Here is a 17,963-nt window from a genome sequence, read left to right on the forward strand (position 1 = left end):
CCTCCTGCACACTCCCTGTTGGGGATCAATCCGTAACCCGGGCATGTGCCCTGACGGGGAATCGGACCTTGACTTCCTGGATCGTAGGTCGATGCTCAACTGCTGAGCCAGGCTGGTGGGGCTGAAACAATAATATTAATTCATTATGTTTTAACAATTATATTAATTCATTATGTTTTAAAAGGCTTTAACTTTTTTTTTTTTTTGGTTTTAACTTTTCTTACAGTAGATTTTGAGAAGATCTCCAAGCAGATCTATGTGATAGAATAGGAACTGAAGGACCATTGGGGCAAATCTGCTTGTTCTAGCTGAAGACGAATAATTAGCCCTACTTAGCTGCCACAACATTTTATTTCTGAAAGGAAACTGGTGTCAATAGATAGCAGTTGACACTTACTAGCATTCAAATTAAGTGATAATTTTGGCATAATCACTGTTTGGCTGATAGAAATCATATATTTTCCTAAGAGCTGCAGTGAGCAAGTCCCAGGATGTAGAGGGGGCACATCATGTGTCTCTGCCTGATTCTTTCCTACTTGCCCTGGCGACTTGTCCCTCTGACACTTCCACTGCAGCTCTGGGGCACTCAGGCTTCCCAGGGACCAGGAACTGTCTCAAACATCGATTTTTCTCCTTAATTTTCTACTTAGCAACTTGCTAAGCCTCATTAGAGGTTTAGGAAGAAAACTTAAGTGTTTACCTTCTTTCTTTGACGGTTTCTTTTGAGCTGGCGAGCTTTAATGATATAAAATAAATGATTAAGCTAGCAACAACATATTTTGTATTTTGAATAAACGCGGTATGAATTGTATCAAACATCCAAAATTTTCTTTAAATTTTTTAAACTCTTGGGTGACGTTATAAATAACTGCACTGAAAGGTTGGTGCTTTCCTTTTGTATAGATTTTTCTTTACTTTTTATTTTAATAGCAGTAACTATACTATACTATAGCATACTATAAAGCCCGTATGCTATGTGTTTTAGGTTTTGTTGTTGTATTTCAACAGAGGCACCTGGGTTTAGCAACACATCACTGATTATCCTTCACCAGCTAGAAGACAAGATGAAGGCCCATTCTTTCCTCATGGACTTTATTCACCAGGTAAGGATCCCCGTCACTGTCAACAGGGACCCAGGACACTTGCTATACTGTCCCAGGACAAGAGGAGAGGTGTTTCATCGGGTAGGGCATGACTGGTATTTTACATTTTCTTTTCTGACTTAAAGTCCAGGGCTGCATGGAGGCCTATTACTTCAAGTATAAGAGTTGCATTGAAAATAAAATGAAAAGCAGAAAAATAGTGTATTTCAGCAGAAATGTTGTTTTAGTTTTCCTTGTGACATCCTATGAATCTTGCCTTTCATTCGGATTTCCTCTGTGCTTTTATGTAAAACTTAGGTTTTTATGAGTTGATTTTGTATGGGCACCCTCACGTAAAACTACACCTGCAGTATCTGAGGGCGCTGGGAAGCAGGTTCAAATCAGGAAAGAAAATGTACCTCTTATTTCAAAATAGCCATTAAACAGGTTCTTAAGACAGGCTTATCATTGAAATATTCTAGTCATTAAAAATAATGAGGAATATCTAAATGTTTGGTGAAAAAAATAGGATGCCATCAACACAAGGAGCAGAACAATACATACAGTATGGCTCCTTTTGTGCTTTAAAAAGATAACTTCTAACATCCAAGTACCGTAAAAGCATATAGAGTTATGAAGGAAACTGAATTAACTACAACTACTGTAGGGAGATTGGGCTGGGGACTGGAGACTTGTGCCTCTCTGTACCATTAAGTTTTCCAACCCTCTGCATTAATTACTCATGTCAGTAGGAATTCTCTGGGGATTTGGATTATTTTTGTTTTCTGTGTACTCTTCTGTATTTAAAGTAAACCTTAATATTTAAGAAATTAGGTCATCTATTAATGAAATGGGTTATATTTAAAATGTGGAAGAGTGTTTATTTTCTTTATGTCTGTCTCTTGGCTTTTGTAGTTCAGGTTTTTGCAATGCTTTATCAAATAGAAAGCTTAGGAAAACTCTTAGGACCTAGTAACATACCAGAAATGGACATCAAGTAAATCAGAGGTAGGAGATGCAAAGGATTAAACACACACACGTGCGCACGCACCCTGCTTTAGGATTCTGGAAGTCGGTTGTTGAAGATGGAGATTGCTGATTTCATAGCCCACGGAGGTCTGGAGTCTAGTGGAGTTAATGGATGCAGATAGGAAGGAGCAATTTTACCATTTTGATAACCAGAAAAAATAATTTGAGAAATTAGATTGGTAGAGACAACAGCAGTGGACAGAAGCTCTGGAGTAACCCTGATCTTAGAACTGGAATGTCTGTGTTTCCTACAGGTGTTAGTGGCACTGGCTGCATTGTGTGTGTGTGTGTGTGCGTGTGTGCGTGTGCGTGCATGTGCATGTGTTGGAAATAGCCAAAAGGAGGACAGCTGGAGGTACTTTCTAGGGGAGAGCTAGGGCAGTGGCTCTGTACCCCACGTGTTCCTGGTGGAAATGTGACTGCATATTTTGTGTTATTGTAAGTGCTTTCCAAGAATACGTATGTGTGTGTGTGTCTCTTCACAAGGTTGGCTTATTTGGACGTCTGCGCACCTTCCCAGTACGAGGGGTGCCCATGGCAACACGGCTGTTGCTCTGCGAACACGCAGAAAAGTTGTCAGCTGCTATTGTTCTCAAGAACCACCATTCCCGGCTGCCTGACCTCGTGAACACCGCAATACTGATTGCTTTAAACAAAAGGGCCTGCGACATCCCATCCAGCCTGACCCCTGCAGACATCTTTTTTAGAGAGGTAAGATGAGTCTGCTCTCTTTCCTTAATGTGGCTTCGTAGAGCTGTGCCATTTACATACTGATCATGCCCCAAGCAGGGACAAGATTGAGGACAAAAGATCTCATCAAAATTTTAAATTGGACTCCATATTTTCTGGATAGATTATCACCCACAAAGTATCATTCATTTGTCACTTTCCTGATGCCTGCAGAATTGACTGAGAAGCCCTCCCTGCCCTGTGCTTGCTGTTTTCTTTCGTCTCCAAACCCCTTTTTGATTCTGCCCCAGGAGGCATCTGCCTGTGGGCTCCCTTGCCTCTGGCTTCCCATCGAGTTTTCCAAGGGTGATGCACTGTCAGAGGTTGGAGTGGTTGTTTCCCCAACTTCCTTCCTTGCCTGCTTCCACCCCGTGGCTCTGCCCACTCGGAAACCAAGGCTCCTATCTGGCTGCTCGCTCTGCATTTCCAGTAGCTGCTCCCTCCCAGTACCCCTTCAGGCCTGGGCTTCATAGTGGCTCCTCCTGTAGCTAACCCTATGTGCTGCTCCATCCCTGGTTGGTCCCCTCACTCCTGCCCACGCCTTTTTAAACAGCCCCTTCACTAAACTTTCCTCAGCTATCTGCTAGGATCCTGCTGTACACCTCACTTTTAAAATCAAATTTATTTTCAGAGAAAAATGTGTAAACTTTGGAGAGAGAAAAGACTGAGATGCTGGGCAGCTGGTAGGAGCCAGACATTGTAATACATAGACAGCTCTCGTACTGGGGTGATGCTCCCAACCTGGAGAATGCAGGGGGATACTTGACTCTCTGCTTGAAAGATACTGACACTGAGAGTCTGATTGTGGTACTGAGACCACAGAGCCTGGTTCTGAGCCGGCACTAAATGCACTATTTGGGGGGCATGCCAGCATGTTGCCTCTGAGTCCTTAACTAGGACAGTCCCCTTCTCCCTTTGTACCATTATCTGATTTTAGAAACAGTGCTAGCACTTCCCCCAGTTTTGTGAAATTTGGAATTGTTTTCTGCATTTGGGGGACTTTTAACTCTATTTGGCGCCTCGAATTTTATGTTCTTCCTCCTGCAGTCTAGCTGTAAGCTAGCATCTAACAGACTGTGCCAGGAAGTCTCATTTTTTTAATATTTGATGTACTATAACCTAAAAATAGCTTGAGACACTGAACTATGTTCAGTTTTTCTGGGCATTTCATCTGCTTTTAATATTACCATATATGCCTTCATTATCATTTTTACATTAACAGTGTAAGAAAGCCTTATATTTAATCTTACAAATTAAACATGCCAAAGGTTTTTTGCTAGGGTTCTTAGGATGCCTTGGACTGACATCAAAAACACAAAGGGAAGGACACATGTGCAAGACAGTGATTTTGTTTGGGTCACATTTTGCATGTGTGTGTGTCTTGTTCCTTTACTTTGTAAGGTCCTGGAGGGCAACAAACCTGATTTTTGTTTCTTATCTTTTGAGTGCCCAATGCTGTGTGAACTCTAAATACTAAGCAAATGCCCCCTTAATAAATAAAGGGGGAAAGCTTAACTGTTAGCCAAAACTGGGAACCAGTGTTTCCGTGCACCGTTACCTTCCTGTGCTAATTAATGACCAAAAAAGAACATTTGAAGTTATGTATTTAGTTTCTATAATAGCTACTGCTCTTCTACAAACATTTCTGTGTGTCTAAGGAGGAATTTTTCAAAGAAATTAGCAAGTTTATTAGTTTGGGTCATTTTAATTTATTAGTGTGATTCATTAGTTTGGTGTCTTACATTGTAATATGACATCATTTGTAACCTAGTATTATTTAAAGGTGGCATTGAGCACTCATAGCTATAATAAAAAATATTTCAGTTATAGCCACCCATCAGTATCTGCTGGTTTCCAGAATCCTCCCCCAGTACCATAATTCGCAGATGCCTAAGTTCCTTACATAAAATGACATCGTATTTGCTTATAACCTGTGCACATCCTTCTGTATACTTTAAGTCATCTCTACATAACTTATAAGAATAATGATGTAATTACTTACAATACCTAATGCCATGTAAATAGTTGTACCGTAATGTTTATGGAATGACAAGAAAAGACAAAGTCTGTGCATGCCCAGTACAGGTGCAGCCATGGCCGGCCTCAATACATAGTACCTGCCAGTGACAGTGTAACATTTCCCCCCAGTATTTGGATCCTACAGATGCAGAACCCACAGCTATGAAGGGCTGACTGTCCTTGGTATTTTAATTTAAAAATCTACTTGGTAACAGTTCAGAATTCGCTTATTTGTAACACCTGGTTATTTGGACCCTTTCACTTTTAAAAGTTAGGAGATTTGAGCTTTTCTTGGTTTTTAAATTTATTTTCACCATTAACTGTTTTCTGACTAATGAGCTTATATGTGGCTGACTCCTCTGCTCCATCAGGTGTCGCAGGTGGATTCCATCTGTGAGTGTTTGCTGGCACACGAGGAGCAAGTCTTAAAGGATACGCCTTTGGAATCAGTAGAATGGGCTGAGGTGGTGATCAACGTGAACAGTATTCTCAAGGTAGGAAAATGTGGTGAAGACTGAAGCACATCGCAGCCCAGAGTGCGAACAGGTAGAAAGTGGTTTCTACCCCTATATCAGTAATTCATAAGAGTTTTGCCATTTGTTAATTCAAAAAAGTTAGAAAAATACCATTTTATCAGTTAACAACTGTTTTGAATATTTGCCATGTGCATGTTAAATGTTTCTGTAATCCTGAGTTCTATTTGGTAGAATAAACCTTTTCTTTGGAGAAGGCATTGCAAATGTATTAATGTTAATGTAACTGTTATAAATAAGTCTCTTTTTTAATTACTCAAAAGCTCACTACTTTTATTATTGATTAAAATGTTCCATTTAATTTTAGCTATTGTACCTTATAATAATGGTTTTTTTACTTTGGTTACTATACTTTTCCAAAATTGAAGTTAGGTTATGGAGTTAAACAAATTTCAAATGCAAAAAGAACCCAAAAGTTATCCTACAGACCTCTGTTGAATATTTTTTCATATAAATAGACTGATGTTTCAGATTGCCTTGAGAAATACTGGGATGCATCCCTTCTGCATGTGATAACGTTTCATTTTTTCCAGGACATGCTGCAAGCCGCTAGTTATTATCGACAGAATAGAAACTCCTTGTATGGGAGAGAAGAGCCACTAGAAAGAGAACCTGAATATATTCCGTGGACAGGTGAGGTTGCAAGCACCGAGCCCAAATATACGGATTTATTAGCAGTTATTCAAAGTGTGTTCTAATGAGTTATCATCTTTGGAAGCTGTATCATTCCTCTTGTGCAGGTTTGTAAGTGAAATGAAAAGTAACTTTAGTGCCATCTCCAAAAAGAGCAATTCTTGTGAAAATTGCTTTATTCCCTTGGGATAATTTATAGGTCTCGTGATTTATTTATTGAACCAGTACTTATTTTACATCTGCTAGGTTTTAATGCATATAGTTATTTAGAGAAGCCAGGCTCTGGCCCTGGAGATACTGACTATACTTTATGTTGACTTAATACAAGAAAATAAGTGGAGCAGCATGAAAGGAATTTAGAAGGAAGGAAGGATCCTGTTTACCTGGCTTTGTTGAGGAAGTCACCGTAGAGGAGATGGGGTTTGAGCAGGACAGAGAGGCGTCAGCTGAACCCCTATTTGATTTCCCATTGGTGGTGAAGCAATACAATTTTTAGGCAGTTGGTGTTTCCCAAGCCATTATGGAGCCCTCACCATATTATTTTGTATGATTTCACAGCAACAAGTGGTCCTGCTGGCATCCGAACAGCAATCATACGCCAGCATGGGATTGTCCTGAAAATGGTTTATCCTCAGGCAGACAGCAACCTCAGGAACATTCTGACAGAGCAGCTGGTCGCACTGATTGATTGCTTCCTGGATGGTTATGCTTGTCAGCTTAAGTCTCTGGACAGAACCAGTGATCAAGAAAGATTTAACAACCTGGACATCGAATATGCACAGAAAAGATCAGAGCTCTTATCTCCACTTCGTAAGTGCCTGGTATTTAGCTCGGGTTATGGGTCTTTGAATTTGCAGGACTAATGAAGGAGTCAGATCAGTACTGCAAGAATTCAGTGTAATATCATTACCCCAACTGTGCCAGAAGCTTAAAGCAAATAGGTCCAGCTTTCTGTGCTGATTTAGTCAACCTTGTTTTCATTGGGATTGGGAGACATACCTTGTTTTGCCAGGACGTGAAGGAAGGGAATGGCACCTGAGGTAGGCAGTGACGAAGCGAGGGACTGAACTTGCATCTCTAATAATTTTATATGGATTCTGAAACTAAATGCCAGTAACTGGAAAGGTTTCTATTCCATTAGTTATTTTTAGTATATAATATGAATAAGTTGCAAGTAATGTTTTTTGATTACATCTTAAGTTTTCACTAACAAGATTTTCTTCTACCTGGTCTTATTTCCACAGTTACACTAGGCCAGTACTCATGGGCTGCCTCGTTAGCAGAAAAATACTGTGACTTTGATATCTTAGTACAGATGTGCGAGCAGACTGACAACCAGACCAGACTCCAGCGCTACATGACCCAGTTTGCGGACCAGGTAACATACATTGGGACGCTGAAAGTAGCTCCTCTATTGAGGCTTCATAATTTCCAAGCTTACATGGGGTTTTGGGAAAATGATACAGTCTTCTTCTGGTTAGCTTAGATACAATACTTCTGGCCCGTGGTCCCATAGCACCTGGCATTCAGCAGACACCCTGCCGGGAACGGGCTGGGCTGCTGGGGCCTCTCTAGATTCCAATTCATCATACCAGCCTGCATGGCCATTTCACACAGACTTCTACCCCTGAGCATCTTTTATTCTGGAATGATAGTCTCGGCACTGTCCCCTGGAACTTCCTGCGATAATGGTGGTGTGGCTTATAGGTGCTGTCCAAAAGGAGTCTCAAGTCACATGTGGTCATGAGCACTTGTAATGTGGTTAGTGTGATTGAGGTACTGAATTCTTAAGTTTTAATTAAGTTTAAACAGCTCCTTGTGCCCATGGCCATCATATTGGACAATGCATATCTAGAGTCTGATTCTGAGCAAGATCTTTCTAAATGTGAACGTCCTCATTTGTCAAATGTGGCGAATCAATTAGGTGGTTTTTGAGGACCCTATAATACAGGAAATTAGTGTTTAAAACAAGATTTCTAGTCTGGAATCTAAGACCTTTGGAAGAAATTTAATTTTATTATCAGAAATGTCTTTTTTAAAACTATTACTAAATAGTATTGGATTCTTGGCTGTGTTATTTATAGAACTTTTCAGACTTTCTCTTCCGTTGGTATCTGGAGAAAGGAAAGAGAGGCAAATTATTATCTCAGCCCGTTGCTCAGCACGGACAGTTGGCAGATTTTTTGCAAGCTCATGAACATCTCAGCTGGTTACATGAAATTAACAGCCAAGAATTAGAAAAGGTAAGAATGATTCAGTTATATGGAACAGATTTCGGTAACTTTTTATTTAGTTTTATTTTAGTTTTTAGTAATTAAAATACTACTTATAAGTCATTTTAAATGTGTATCTCTTATTCTTTCACATAATTTGAATTTGATTTGTGGTAGTGTTGCCATCACTTCTAATATCTCAATTTAAAAATGTAGTCCATCGTGATTCGACTACTACAGTAAAGCACAAAAATTTGATTAACATGTAAATAATGCTCGACCTTTTTTGTAACAAGTATTTTCTTATAATAAAAATGTTCAGCCCTACCCAGTTTGGCTCAGTGGTTAGAGTGTTGGCCCGCAGACTGAAGGGTCTTGGGTTCGATTCCAGCCAAGAGCACATACCTCAGTTGCAGGCTCGATCCCCAGCCCCTGTCGGGGCACGTACGGGACGCAACCAATCGATGTGTCTCTCACATCGAAGTTTCTTTCTCTCCCCCCCTCATCCAGCCTCCAGTCTCTGAAAAGCAATGGAAAAAATACCCTCAGGTGAAGATTTAGAAAAAAAAGTTCAAATTATGAGTAAGAATAGTCGACAAATCAGTTCAAAGTTCTTGAGAGGATGCTGAATATATAATTGTTATAGAGCAAGTGCTTTATATGTGTCTCTTCTCCCAGTAATTAGTGTGGGTGGTTGATACTTTATTGTGAAATTGCTAGAAGTATGTATGGTCCTCATCATTTTTAGGTTTGCTAATGTTGACCGGATTTTTCATTGATGTAGCTCAGGGGGAAAGGTTTGAGTTGTGCTTAACATTTATTTCAACTTGAATTAGTAACCAGGGTCTTACCACAGTTTTCATATTTTGTTTATCGTAGGCTCATGCAACACTTCTGGGTTTGGCAAATATGGAAACTCGTTACTTTGCAAAGAAAAAAACCCTTCTTGGTTTGAGTAAATTGGCTGCATTAGCTTCAGATTTTTCAGAAGATATACTACAGGAAAAAATTGAAGGTAAAGAGAATTTGAACAAGAAGATGTACACATGAGCCGTGCTACCAGTGAACTCCTATAACACGTCCCTGTATCACTGAATGGGACCCATTAGAGATAGGACCCGTGTTTCCTTTACGAGGGATGCTTCCTATTCAGTGCCCTGGGGTGATAATTCAGTTATATACTCGGGATTCTCTTTTTAGAGGAAAGTAATTTATATTTTAAATAAGAATTCCTAAGGTATAGATTCAAGTGATTTGAACAAGGTAGTCTGGTTACACCCTTAGTGACTCACATTCTAAGAAGAAAACTGCAGAGGAATTGTGACCTTTACTCTGGGGTTTGTTGTAGGGAGTGGTCCTTCTGAAGTTCTGGGTTCTGAGTTAAAAGCTTTTTGGTGTCATAATTGCGAAACTACTTGGTGTGTGTTGTAGATTGAGAAAAAGATCGAATATATTGTTATTTTTTTTTGAGAATTAAGGAAAAGGGAGATCTAGAGGGATGACTCCTGTATTGTTGCATTTGAATTAGAGATAAAAGATGGAGTCATGATTGTTTAAAAATAATTGGCTCTGTCCACTACAAAGACCTAAAAGCCATGACGCCCCAGGAGCATGAGGATACCTCGTCCCGTAGTTTGGTGTTTCACTACCATTTCTCAGCAAAAGGAAATGAAGGCCTATTGAAGAAGTGATCTTGGGACGTCTTGTTGGGCCAGAAAGCAAGGTTAATGCAGAGATGTCAAACAACACAGTAGCTCCCACTCTCCTTGCCAAGTTTGGGGATAATTTGAACACCAAAAAGAATGATGGTAAAGGATTTTCTTTCAATTTGAAAAAGAAAAATCCATAAATTCACAGTGATACGCAAAAGGGGAGGAGTCATTGAAATGCTTCTTTACCAAAAAAGAATGCCAACTACATAATGTAGAAAGTGATTGGGGAAGCCAGTCATTGGTCATCAAAGGAACTTGGGACCATTGAGTGTAGGGGTTAGGGGGAGGAGATAGTCTCATATTTTTAGAGTCTCATTGCACAGATCTGACAGATACCAGCACCAGCAGTGAGACAAACGCACATTACATACTTCCTGGAGTGATGTAATTTGGCAGCATGTAATACCGCCTGTGTGTATTCTTGCCAGAAATGTTCAGGCTTGGGACGTTTTGTTGGGCCAGATTTAGGGGACTGGGTCTCACGAAATAGCCATCTCTCTACCACTTCTTTAAGCAGTAGGTGCATTTCCTACCCTCTCCTCTCACCTTTTAACTAGTTCTGTTTGCTGTGATAATTACATGACTTGGATCAAACCATGAATATGTTTTAACATAATCAGGACTCAAGCAAGAATAAGCAGAATTAAAGCACTCTAAGATCATCAAATAGTGATGAGATTATCTTTAGAAACATTCCTTTTGCTTTTTAAATTCCGGTGTGTTTTATGACAGAGCAGAAGTAAAAGTTTACTCCCCTTCTGCCCCTCTCATTTTGAATTCTAGAAATGGCTGAGCAGGAGCGCTTTCTACTGCATCAGGAAACCCTGCCTGAACAGCTGCTAGCGGAGAAGCAGCTGAGTCTCAGCACAATGCCAGTGCTGACTGCACCGCAGCTCATCAGTGTATGTGCTTTTCCAATTCTTGTACTTTCTTAGTCTCCAAACAACCTCAAGGTTCCTTGGGCCATATGGTGTAGTTTCTAAGAGTAGTCATCTTTCCACTTCCTGTTTCTGATAACTTTCCCCTGGAGTAAGTTGTTAGAAGCTGCTTGGGAGCAGGACACCAGTTAGCAGAAAGCAATGGACCAGTCTCTGCCTCCCTGCAGATCTCCATCTATTCCTGAAGGTGCTTATCCAGGCGACCAGGGGAAATTACTTGTATATTACTTCTTCAGCACAGGACAGATATGTACCGTGAGATACATTTCAGGCTCTTGTATAAGAAAAATGGTTTAAGGACCTGGATTTAATGGCCTGTAACTGCCATCCTCAGTCTTCCTCTGCAACATAACCCATCCTGAGGGCACCACTAGATTGTGGGCTGCAGCCTAGATAAGACAGCTCTGTTGTTATATATACTTGTAGCTGCACCTCCACTCTTTCAAGAAAGTATTTCAAATGCAAGAATGATGCCATAGGGTTATCTTGAATTTGCTCTGATTATATTAACAACTACATATTTGTCATAAGTAGTTATAAAAAGATAGGGAGATTCAAATTGATATTTTTAATAAAGCAAGTGTTTTTCTGATTATAAAATCACAGGGAATTTGCAGAATGCAGGAGTGAGTATAGTCAGCTGTGCTCCACCAGCCGGGGAAATCTGCTGGAACATGTTGCTGTCTGTTTCTTACCTTTCAAGTAAACTGTAGACCAACTGCCTGCTTTATCATAATCTCAATTGTTATAACTGTTTGAAGGGGCAACATTTCAAAGCGTTGTAGCCAGCTTTAAAATTCAAGGGCAGCAATTAATTGCAAAGAGGATACTTTAAAGAATGCTGAGCTGTGTGTGCTGCCTGGAACCTAAGAGTATAGTGTACTGACATTTAGAAGTATAATGCCAAGTTATTCAAGTTAATTGCTGATTGAACATGTGCATATTTTCAAAGATAGTTTACTGTGAGGTAGATGGAGTATAATTTGCAAATGTGACACTTCTTTACTATAAAAAAAAAACCTTTAACTTGAAAGACAATGACGTCTTTTCTCCAGATGTTTCTCTAGTCTCACTTAAATCTTTAAACTCTCCCTGAACCTTCCTTATCCTTGCCGTAGCTGTATGTCTGCGAAGAAAACAGAAGAGCCAATGAGTATGACTTCAAGAAGGCTCTGGACTTGCTGGAGTATGTCGAGGAGGTGAGTGAGGTCGCTCGGACGGTTGCAGGCAGGTGTCATAGACACACAGGCACATAGACGAAGGAAAAACCCCTCTTTCAGCCAGTCATAAAAATGTGAAAAAGGCCGTCTGCTTCAGCTCCCCCCACTCTTGGGTTACTTGCAGCTCTTTAGAGAAGCTGCCGGGAGAGTTCGTTTCCTGGCAGTGCTCACACATCCCACACGTCTCGTTTCGGTGCTGCTTTTCAAAGTCCGAGGTACTTTTTTCTCTTTCCTTTATTAAGTCATTATTAGTTCCTCAGTTTATGTTGCTTTGTTAACTTATTCTTGATAGTATTCACCCTAAGAGAAGCTGTTCCTCAGCCTTTGAAAAAAATTGCAATGAAAATTCTGTAGAATAAGTAGTTAGCCTTGCAGTTGAGAGTAGTTTGGTGGATTTTAAAAACAGCCATTTGGGACAACACGGGTACATCCTGAGAATATCATGCTAAGCAAAGTAAGTCAGACAGAAAAAGCCAAGAACCATGTGATTTCACTCATATGTGAGATATAAGACTGAAAGCAGCAAATGAGCACACGAGACAAACGCTCGGCACAGACACCAGCTTGGTGGCCGCCAGAGGGGGGGGCCGAGTACATGGTGATGGGAGGCCGGCTTCGGGAGGCGGCACAGTGCAGCCTGCAGAGCACGTGTCACACACCCGCACGCCGGAGACCTGTCGTCTTACTAACCAATGTCACCCCGATAAATTTTAAAAAGAGGAAAAAAAATACGTTTTTAAAAAGAAGAACAGTGTTTTGGCTGTTACATTACCATGTTTAAAATCTTAACCCTCTCAGAGTTTCTGACAAAACCAGATTATCAAAGAATAATCATAAACTAAGTCACAAGTTATTAATTGGCTTACTCTTCTGTGTAATTGTTAATGTTTTAAAGAAAAGGAATGTTTTAAAATTATGAATTAAACTAAAGCAATAATTACGCAAAATTAGGAGTTGTCAAGACTCAGATTTGAGCATGTATTTTTAAATCAGGACTTAATGAGAGTCTTTCTGCTTTGCTCTGAAGGAGGAAGAGATAAACACAGAAGACCTGAAACTGGAAATCCTTTGCAAAGCTCTCCAGAGAGATAAGTAAGTTTTCATAGGTGAACCTGAAGTACAGTTTTGGAAACGTACTCCTTAGGAATATTATATTATACATTAAGTAGTTTTGTAACCTAATTGCATTATAACATATACTAATATATTGTGAAAAATTTAGTGGTTGCATTAGTAACCTTAACTTTTTTATTCAATAATTAAGGAATAGCTTAAGAACTTAGGGCCACTGGCATAAATCTCTCTTTTTTATTTTAAAGTTTAGACTGTGAGTTTGCACAAAAATGCATGTTCCTTATTTTCACTGAAGTATGGCCAGCTCTGCCAAACAATACTTGAGGCTACTTTTTTTTAATAAAAAGTTAATGACCATTTGATGGTCAGTGCCCTCCTCTGTTACCAAGGCCTCTTTTTCACATTCATCCCGCTCCTGCAGAGGAGGGTTTTTATCTACAGGGATGGGGATAGTTGGTGGCAGAGGAAGACTAAGAATAACCAGTTGTGGGGATGGATCGCTTCCAGGAAAAGAATTTTACAGAGAGCATGACCTGGGTGCTAAGAGCCTTCCCCACTCACAGTTTCCCTCTTTCCTCTGGTGCTTGAAATCGTAGTAGAACTATTTTTACTAAAGCATTTCTTCCTCTGCTCACTCCCAGATAGTTAAAATTGCTGTTAAATTTGGTCTTGGAGGTCACCCTCTGAGGCTTCTAGCTCTGCCTACTAGATTCTCTTCCTGATCATAACTGAATATGCTGTCATTTGACTGGAATTCCTGGCTTTTTGTTTGGCATGTGAGATAAATCCATTGATTACTAACTACAAAGCAGTGGTTCGGGGTGTTGGGATTGCAGTAGCAGATCATCTCAACTAGACAAAGCAAACTTACAGACCAGACACTAGTTACCTAATTTTACTTTTATGAAAAACTGATTATGTTATAATGTACTGTAACTATTGCCTGTGCTCGGAAAGATCACGCTCGGGAGCCCTTACTAGGTTGATTACTTCTGTATAGAAATTCCTTGGGAAAGACACCTCACTACTTGGTTTTGACATCAAGTGCATAACAGTTACATTTGGTGAATGGGACCTAAGTGATCATCTTAATCTAATGTAAAGACTCCAAGTACAGTCAACATTTAAAGCTCCCTTGTTTAAATGTTTAAACCTGAAACAGTATCACAAAACTCAAGCTTTGCTATGCCTATGTCCCACCATCAAAACAAAACCACAATAGCAAACAGACATCATTTATTTCAGATATTCAGATATGCCCATGATTTCATTTTGCCCTTACACTGATTTTATTTTGTAGCTGGTCCAGTTCAGATGGTAAAGATGATCCCATTGAAGTATCTAAAGACAGCATATTTGTGAAAATCTTACAGAAACTTTTAAAAGATGGTAAGTGGTTTGTTAATATTGGAAATGACAACATTACTCCTCAGTTCTAGAAATTTTAGAATAATCGGGATTTGCCAAGGTGTCAAATGCCAGGTGGTTTAAGATTAAACAGTATCATATTCAGAATTAAGGGATTGGTTTAGAATGAAGGAAGGGCTTTTTTCCTCCCTCAGCAATCGGGGAGCATGTATTGAGGTGAAGTCTCCATCCACCGGGTCATGGGTGCCTGCCCTGAGCAGAGTCTCCATGTGACACACAGCAGACAAGGAATGGACGCAGATGTTGGTTGTGACACTGAAAATCAATGTGATAGAAGTAATGGTTTCCTTTAATTTTTGTCTTCACATGTTATTGAAGTATGTTGTACGTACAGAACAAAATGCACGTATCATTACGTGGGGTTTTAAATTTTTCTAATTAGTCACCAGCATTCAGTGGTTGAGAAGAGGCCTTACAGAAGCCTTGGTTTTTGACTTCTCTTAAACATTAAAAAATTTACCCCCACCAGACTGAAATATTTACCTGGCAGGCGGTCAGCTGGAGCTGAGGGTGCTGCCCCCTGTGGGTGGGGCGTTGGCTCCAAGCACAGCAAGACCCAGGCCGCCTCCTTGTGCTGCACCTGCCTGGCCTTTGCAGACATTTGAGCTTTGACTCCTGCTCTAAAGAAAAAAAATGAACTATCAAGCATTAGATCTAAACAGAAGGCCTGTACTTTAAAAACAGAAGTCAAATAAGATGTTAATTTTTTTTAGGGACTTGATCTCTTAGAAAGTGATATTTTGTTGGGCCGGCGTGGCTCAGCAGTTGAGTATCGACCTAGGATCCAGGAGACTGCTGTTCGATTCCCGGTCAGGGCACATACCCAGGTTGTGGGCTCGATCCCCAGTCGGGGGCACGCAGGAGGCAGCTGATCAATGACTCTCTCATCATTGATGTTTCTCTCTCCCTCTCTCTTCCTCTCTCTCAATTCAATAAAGACGCTTTTTTTTTTTTAAAGTTATATTTTTAGAAAGGTAATACTATATTATAGAGAAAGTGTTAATGGTAATGTATATAAGTAATTTGGATTTAGCCTCATGACATTTATTAATTCAGATTTTTATTGTATAACAGTACAAAAGTGGTGCTAAGCACTTTGAAGTATTAAAAAATATTATTTTGAGAACTTTATGATAATGTAACAAATTATAAAATACTGTCTTATCAATTTAAAATTTTTCCTCCAGTTTTCTATATCAAATGAGAAATTGTGCACACTCTCCTGTAACCACCCAGATCTCAGTTTAAACAGTCCATTTAATCAGTGCTCATTGGCTTCCCAGCCCAAATGAGTCTCCCACCCACCTGAAGTTTAGATTTAAACTTGAATACATTTGGAGACACTGTAGCTAGCTTTCATGAAGGTATTTCTACTAAATTGTTTCCCAAATAGAATATATAATTGTTTGAAATAATTGTTTTCAGGTGATTATTAGTTTAAAAAAACAACTCCCACATTGGAGGAATGACTTAAGCTGTGGGGGAAAATGAGATTTCAGGCCTCATTAAAGACTTTAAATAGACCGGCTGTTTTGACCACTAAGGGGAAAAACACTCAAGCCGCCTCTAAGAACGTCACATGGTTAGACTTGCAAATGTGCCTGACAGATGGAAGGAATTTAAACAGAGTGTATCCCCGTGGCGTGGTGGTGTGACAGTTTAAATAGAAGCACAGGTGTGCTTACCACCCATCCTGACTCATCTGAGAGTTTTACGAAAATAAAACGCGGCTTTCTGTTTGTGTCTGCAGGCATTCAGCTCAGCGAGTACCTGCCCGAGGTGAGAGACCTGCTGCAGGCGGAGCAGCTCGGAAGCTTAAAGTCCAATCCCTACTTCGAGTTTGTTTTGAAAGCAAATTATGAATATTATGTCCAGGGGCAAATGTAACTTCTTTAAAAATGGTCATTGTTGCTGAAAATTTGTATAAGCTTTTTCTTATAAAAATGTCTAGTGGTTTGTACAGTTTTATAACCTGTTTTGATGAGTTTTTATACTTTATTTGGAAGCTCCTACAAAAGTGAGCACAGTTTTGGTTTTTAGTACTGTGATATTTCCATCTGGAATTATTGTTGTTTCCGTACTCACTACCCATTCTTTCTCCTCTCACTCTGTCCAGGGTCGTAGTTCTTGCCCTGGTTCTGGCTGCTTGTGTGCTCACGGCACTTCTAGGCTTCAGCTCCTGTGACCCTAAAAATGACACGACTGCACTAGATTGTCTCTGAAATTGCTGTGACTCTAGGTATCGTGCGCTGAAGAGAGTCTGGGTGATTGGTGTCTGTCTGGTTAGGGCTCGTTGGGAATGTCTAGTAAATTAAGTGTCAGATTTTGCTGACCTGTAAATAAAGTGTTGGACTAAATGACAAAACAGAGTGGGCCTGATTCATGTGAGCCTGGTAACTGATTAACGCATTGGGGAAATTTTAACTTCTACATAAATAAGAATATTAATGAAAGCATTTTAGTAAATAAAACGTGTAGCCTTCTTTATAATATTAGGATTAGTTATAATCTTAGTATTGGGATTCAGTCAACTTTGCATATTTTTAGGATGATTTTTACTGAATTCCAGCTTTCCCACAGTCCGCCTAGCTAATAGAAAGCACATGTAATACTAAAAACCATTCTAGATTTTTAAAATATGGCCGCTGATTGACGTGGAAAGTGGTGGTCCTCCAGGCTGCTTTGTCCTGACCAAGGTTGTCGTTCAGTTTATCGGCCTTAAGTACAGATCAGAGCTTGGAGAGCGAGTCGCTGGCATACTCCCCTTCCGCCCAGCTGAAGGGGCACCTCACCGCTTGCTCCAGCCGCTGGAAAGGCCAGCGGTCAGATGCGGAGGAGAGTCCAGTCCTGGCGCACCAGGTGCGGTCATGGTGGCTGCAGCCCAGCCCGCGAGCGTGTTCACCAGAACAGTGCATGGAACCGTTTCAGTCAGAGGGAGGATGCTGACAGCCCGCTGTCTTCCCGTTTGTGGCCTGTGTTGGGACAGCGCCGGGGTCCAGCTCAGGAATATAGTGGGTACTAGAGGCGTGAGGGAGAGGGACTTGTCAGGTGGGCGCTGAGAAATAACTGAGATTAGGACTATGATTTTGAATAATTTTTTTCTTCTAAATTTTAAAAACTTGTTCCACGATGTCACCTTTATCAAAGGATTATTGATTTTTTATATGCATTGAGTAATCGGTAATGACAAGTTCTAAAGGTGCTATAAGGTTTTCTGAGGACAAGAAACGCCTGCCTTGGATGGGCTTCTCTTCCCATCTTTGAACGCTCTTCTGAAAGACACAGTTCGCGGCTGTGACTAAGTCAAAGAGTGAGGCTGTTTTTTAATTTTAATTAATTAATTTTAACCCTCA

At 40.2% G+C, this 17,963-nt stretch overlaps 1 protein-coding gene across 1 annotated transcript in view; it reads left to right on the forward strand.

Moving 5' to 3' along the window:
• Positions 1-16,975, forward strand: part of NUP133 (nucleoporin 133) — a 34,461-nt gene extending 17,486 nt beyond the window's left edge. Inside the window, exons 14-26 of the mRNA XM_016196033.2 lie at positions 1,009-1,103; positions 2,598-2,822; positions 5,231-5,353; positions 5,926-6,025; positions 6,584-6,835; positions 7,270-7,403; positions 8,110-8,268; positions 9,118-9,253; positions 10,734-10,852; positions 12,007-12,087; positions 13,136-13,200; positions 14,483-14,571; positions 16,361-16,975. Of these exons, the coding sequence (XP_016051519.2) occupies positions 1,009-1,103; positions 2,598-2,822; positions 5,231-5,353; positions 5,926-6,025; positions 6,584-6,835; positions 7,270-7,403; positions 8,110-8,268; positions 9,118-9,253; positions 10,734-10,852; positions 12,007-12,087; positions 13,136-13,200; positions 14,483-14,571; positions 16,361-16,497 (1,715 nt within the window). The 3' untranslated portion in view covers positions 16,498-16,975. The remainder of the gene's footprint in view (positions 1-1,008; positions 1,104-2,597; positions 2,823-5,230; positions 5,354-5,925; positions 6,026-6,583; positions 6,836-7,269; positions 7,404-8,109; positions 8,269-9,117; positions 9,254-10,733; positions 10,853-12,006; positions 12,088-13,135; positions 13,201-14,482; positions 14,572-16,360) is intronic.
• Positions 16,976-17,963: the final 988 nt, after the last annotated feature.

Source organism: Miniopterus natalensis, chromosome 21, assembly GCF_054644295.1.
Source record: "Miniopterus natalensis isolate mMinNat1 chromosome 21, mMinNat1.hap1, whole genome shotgun sequence".
NCBI lineage: Eukaryota > Metazoa > Chordata > Mammalia > Chiroptera > Miniopteridae > Miniopterus > Miniopterus natalensis.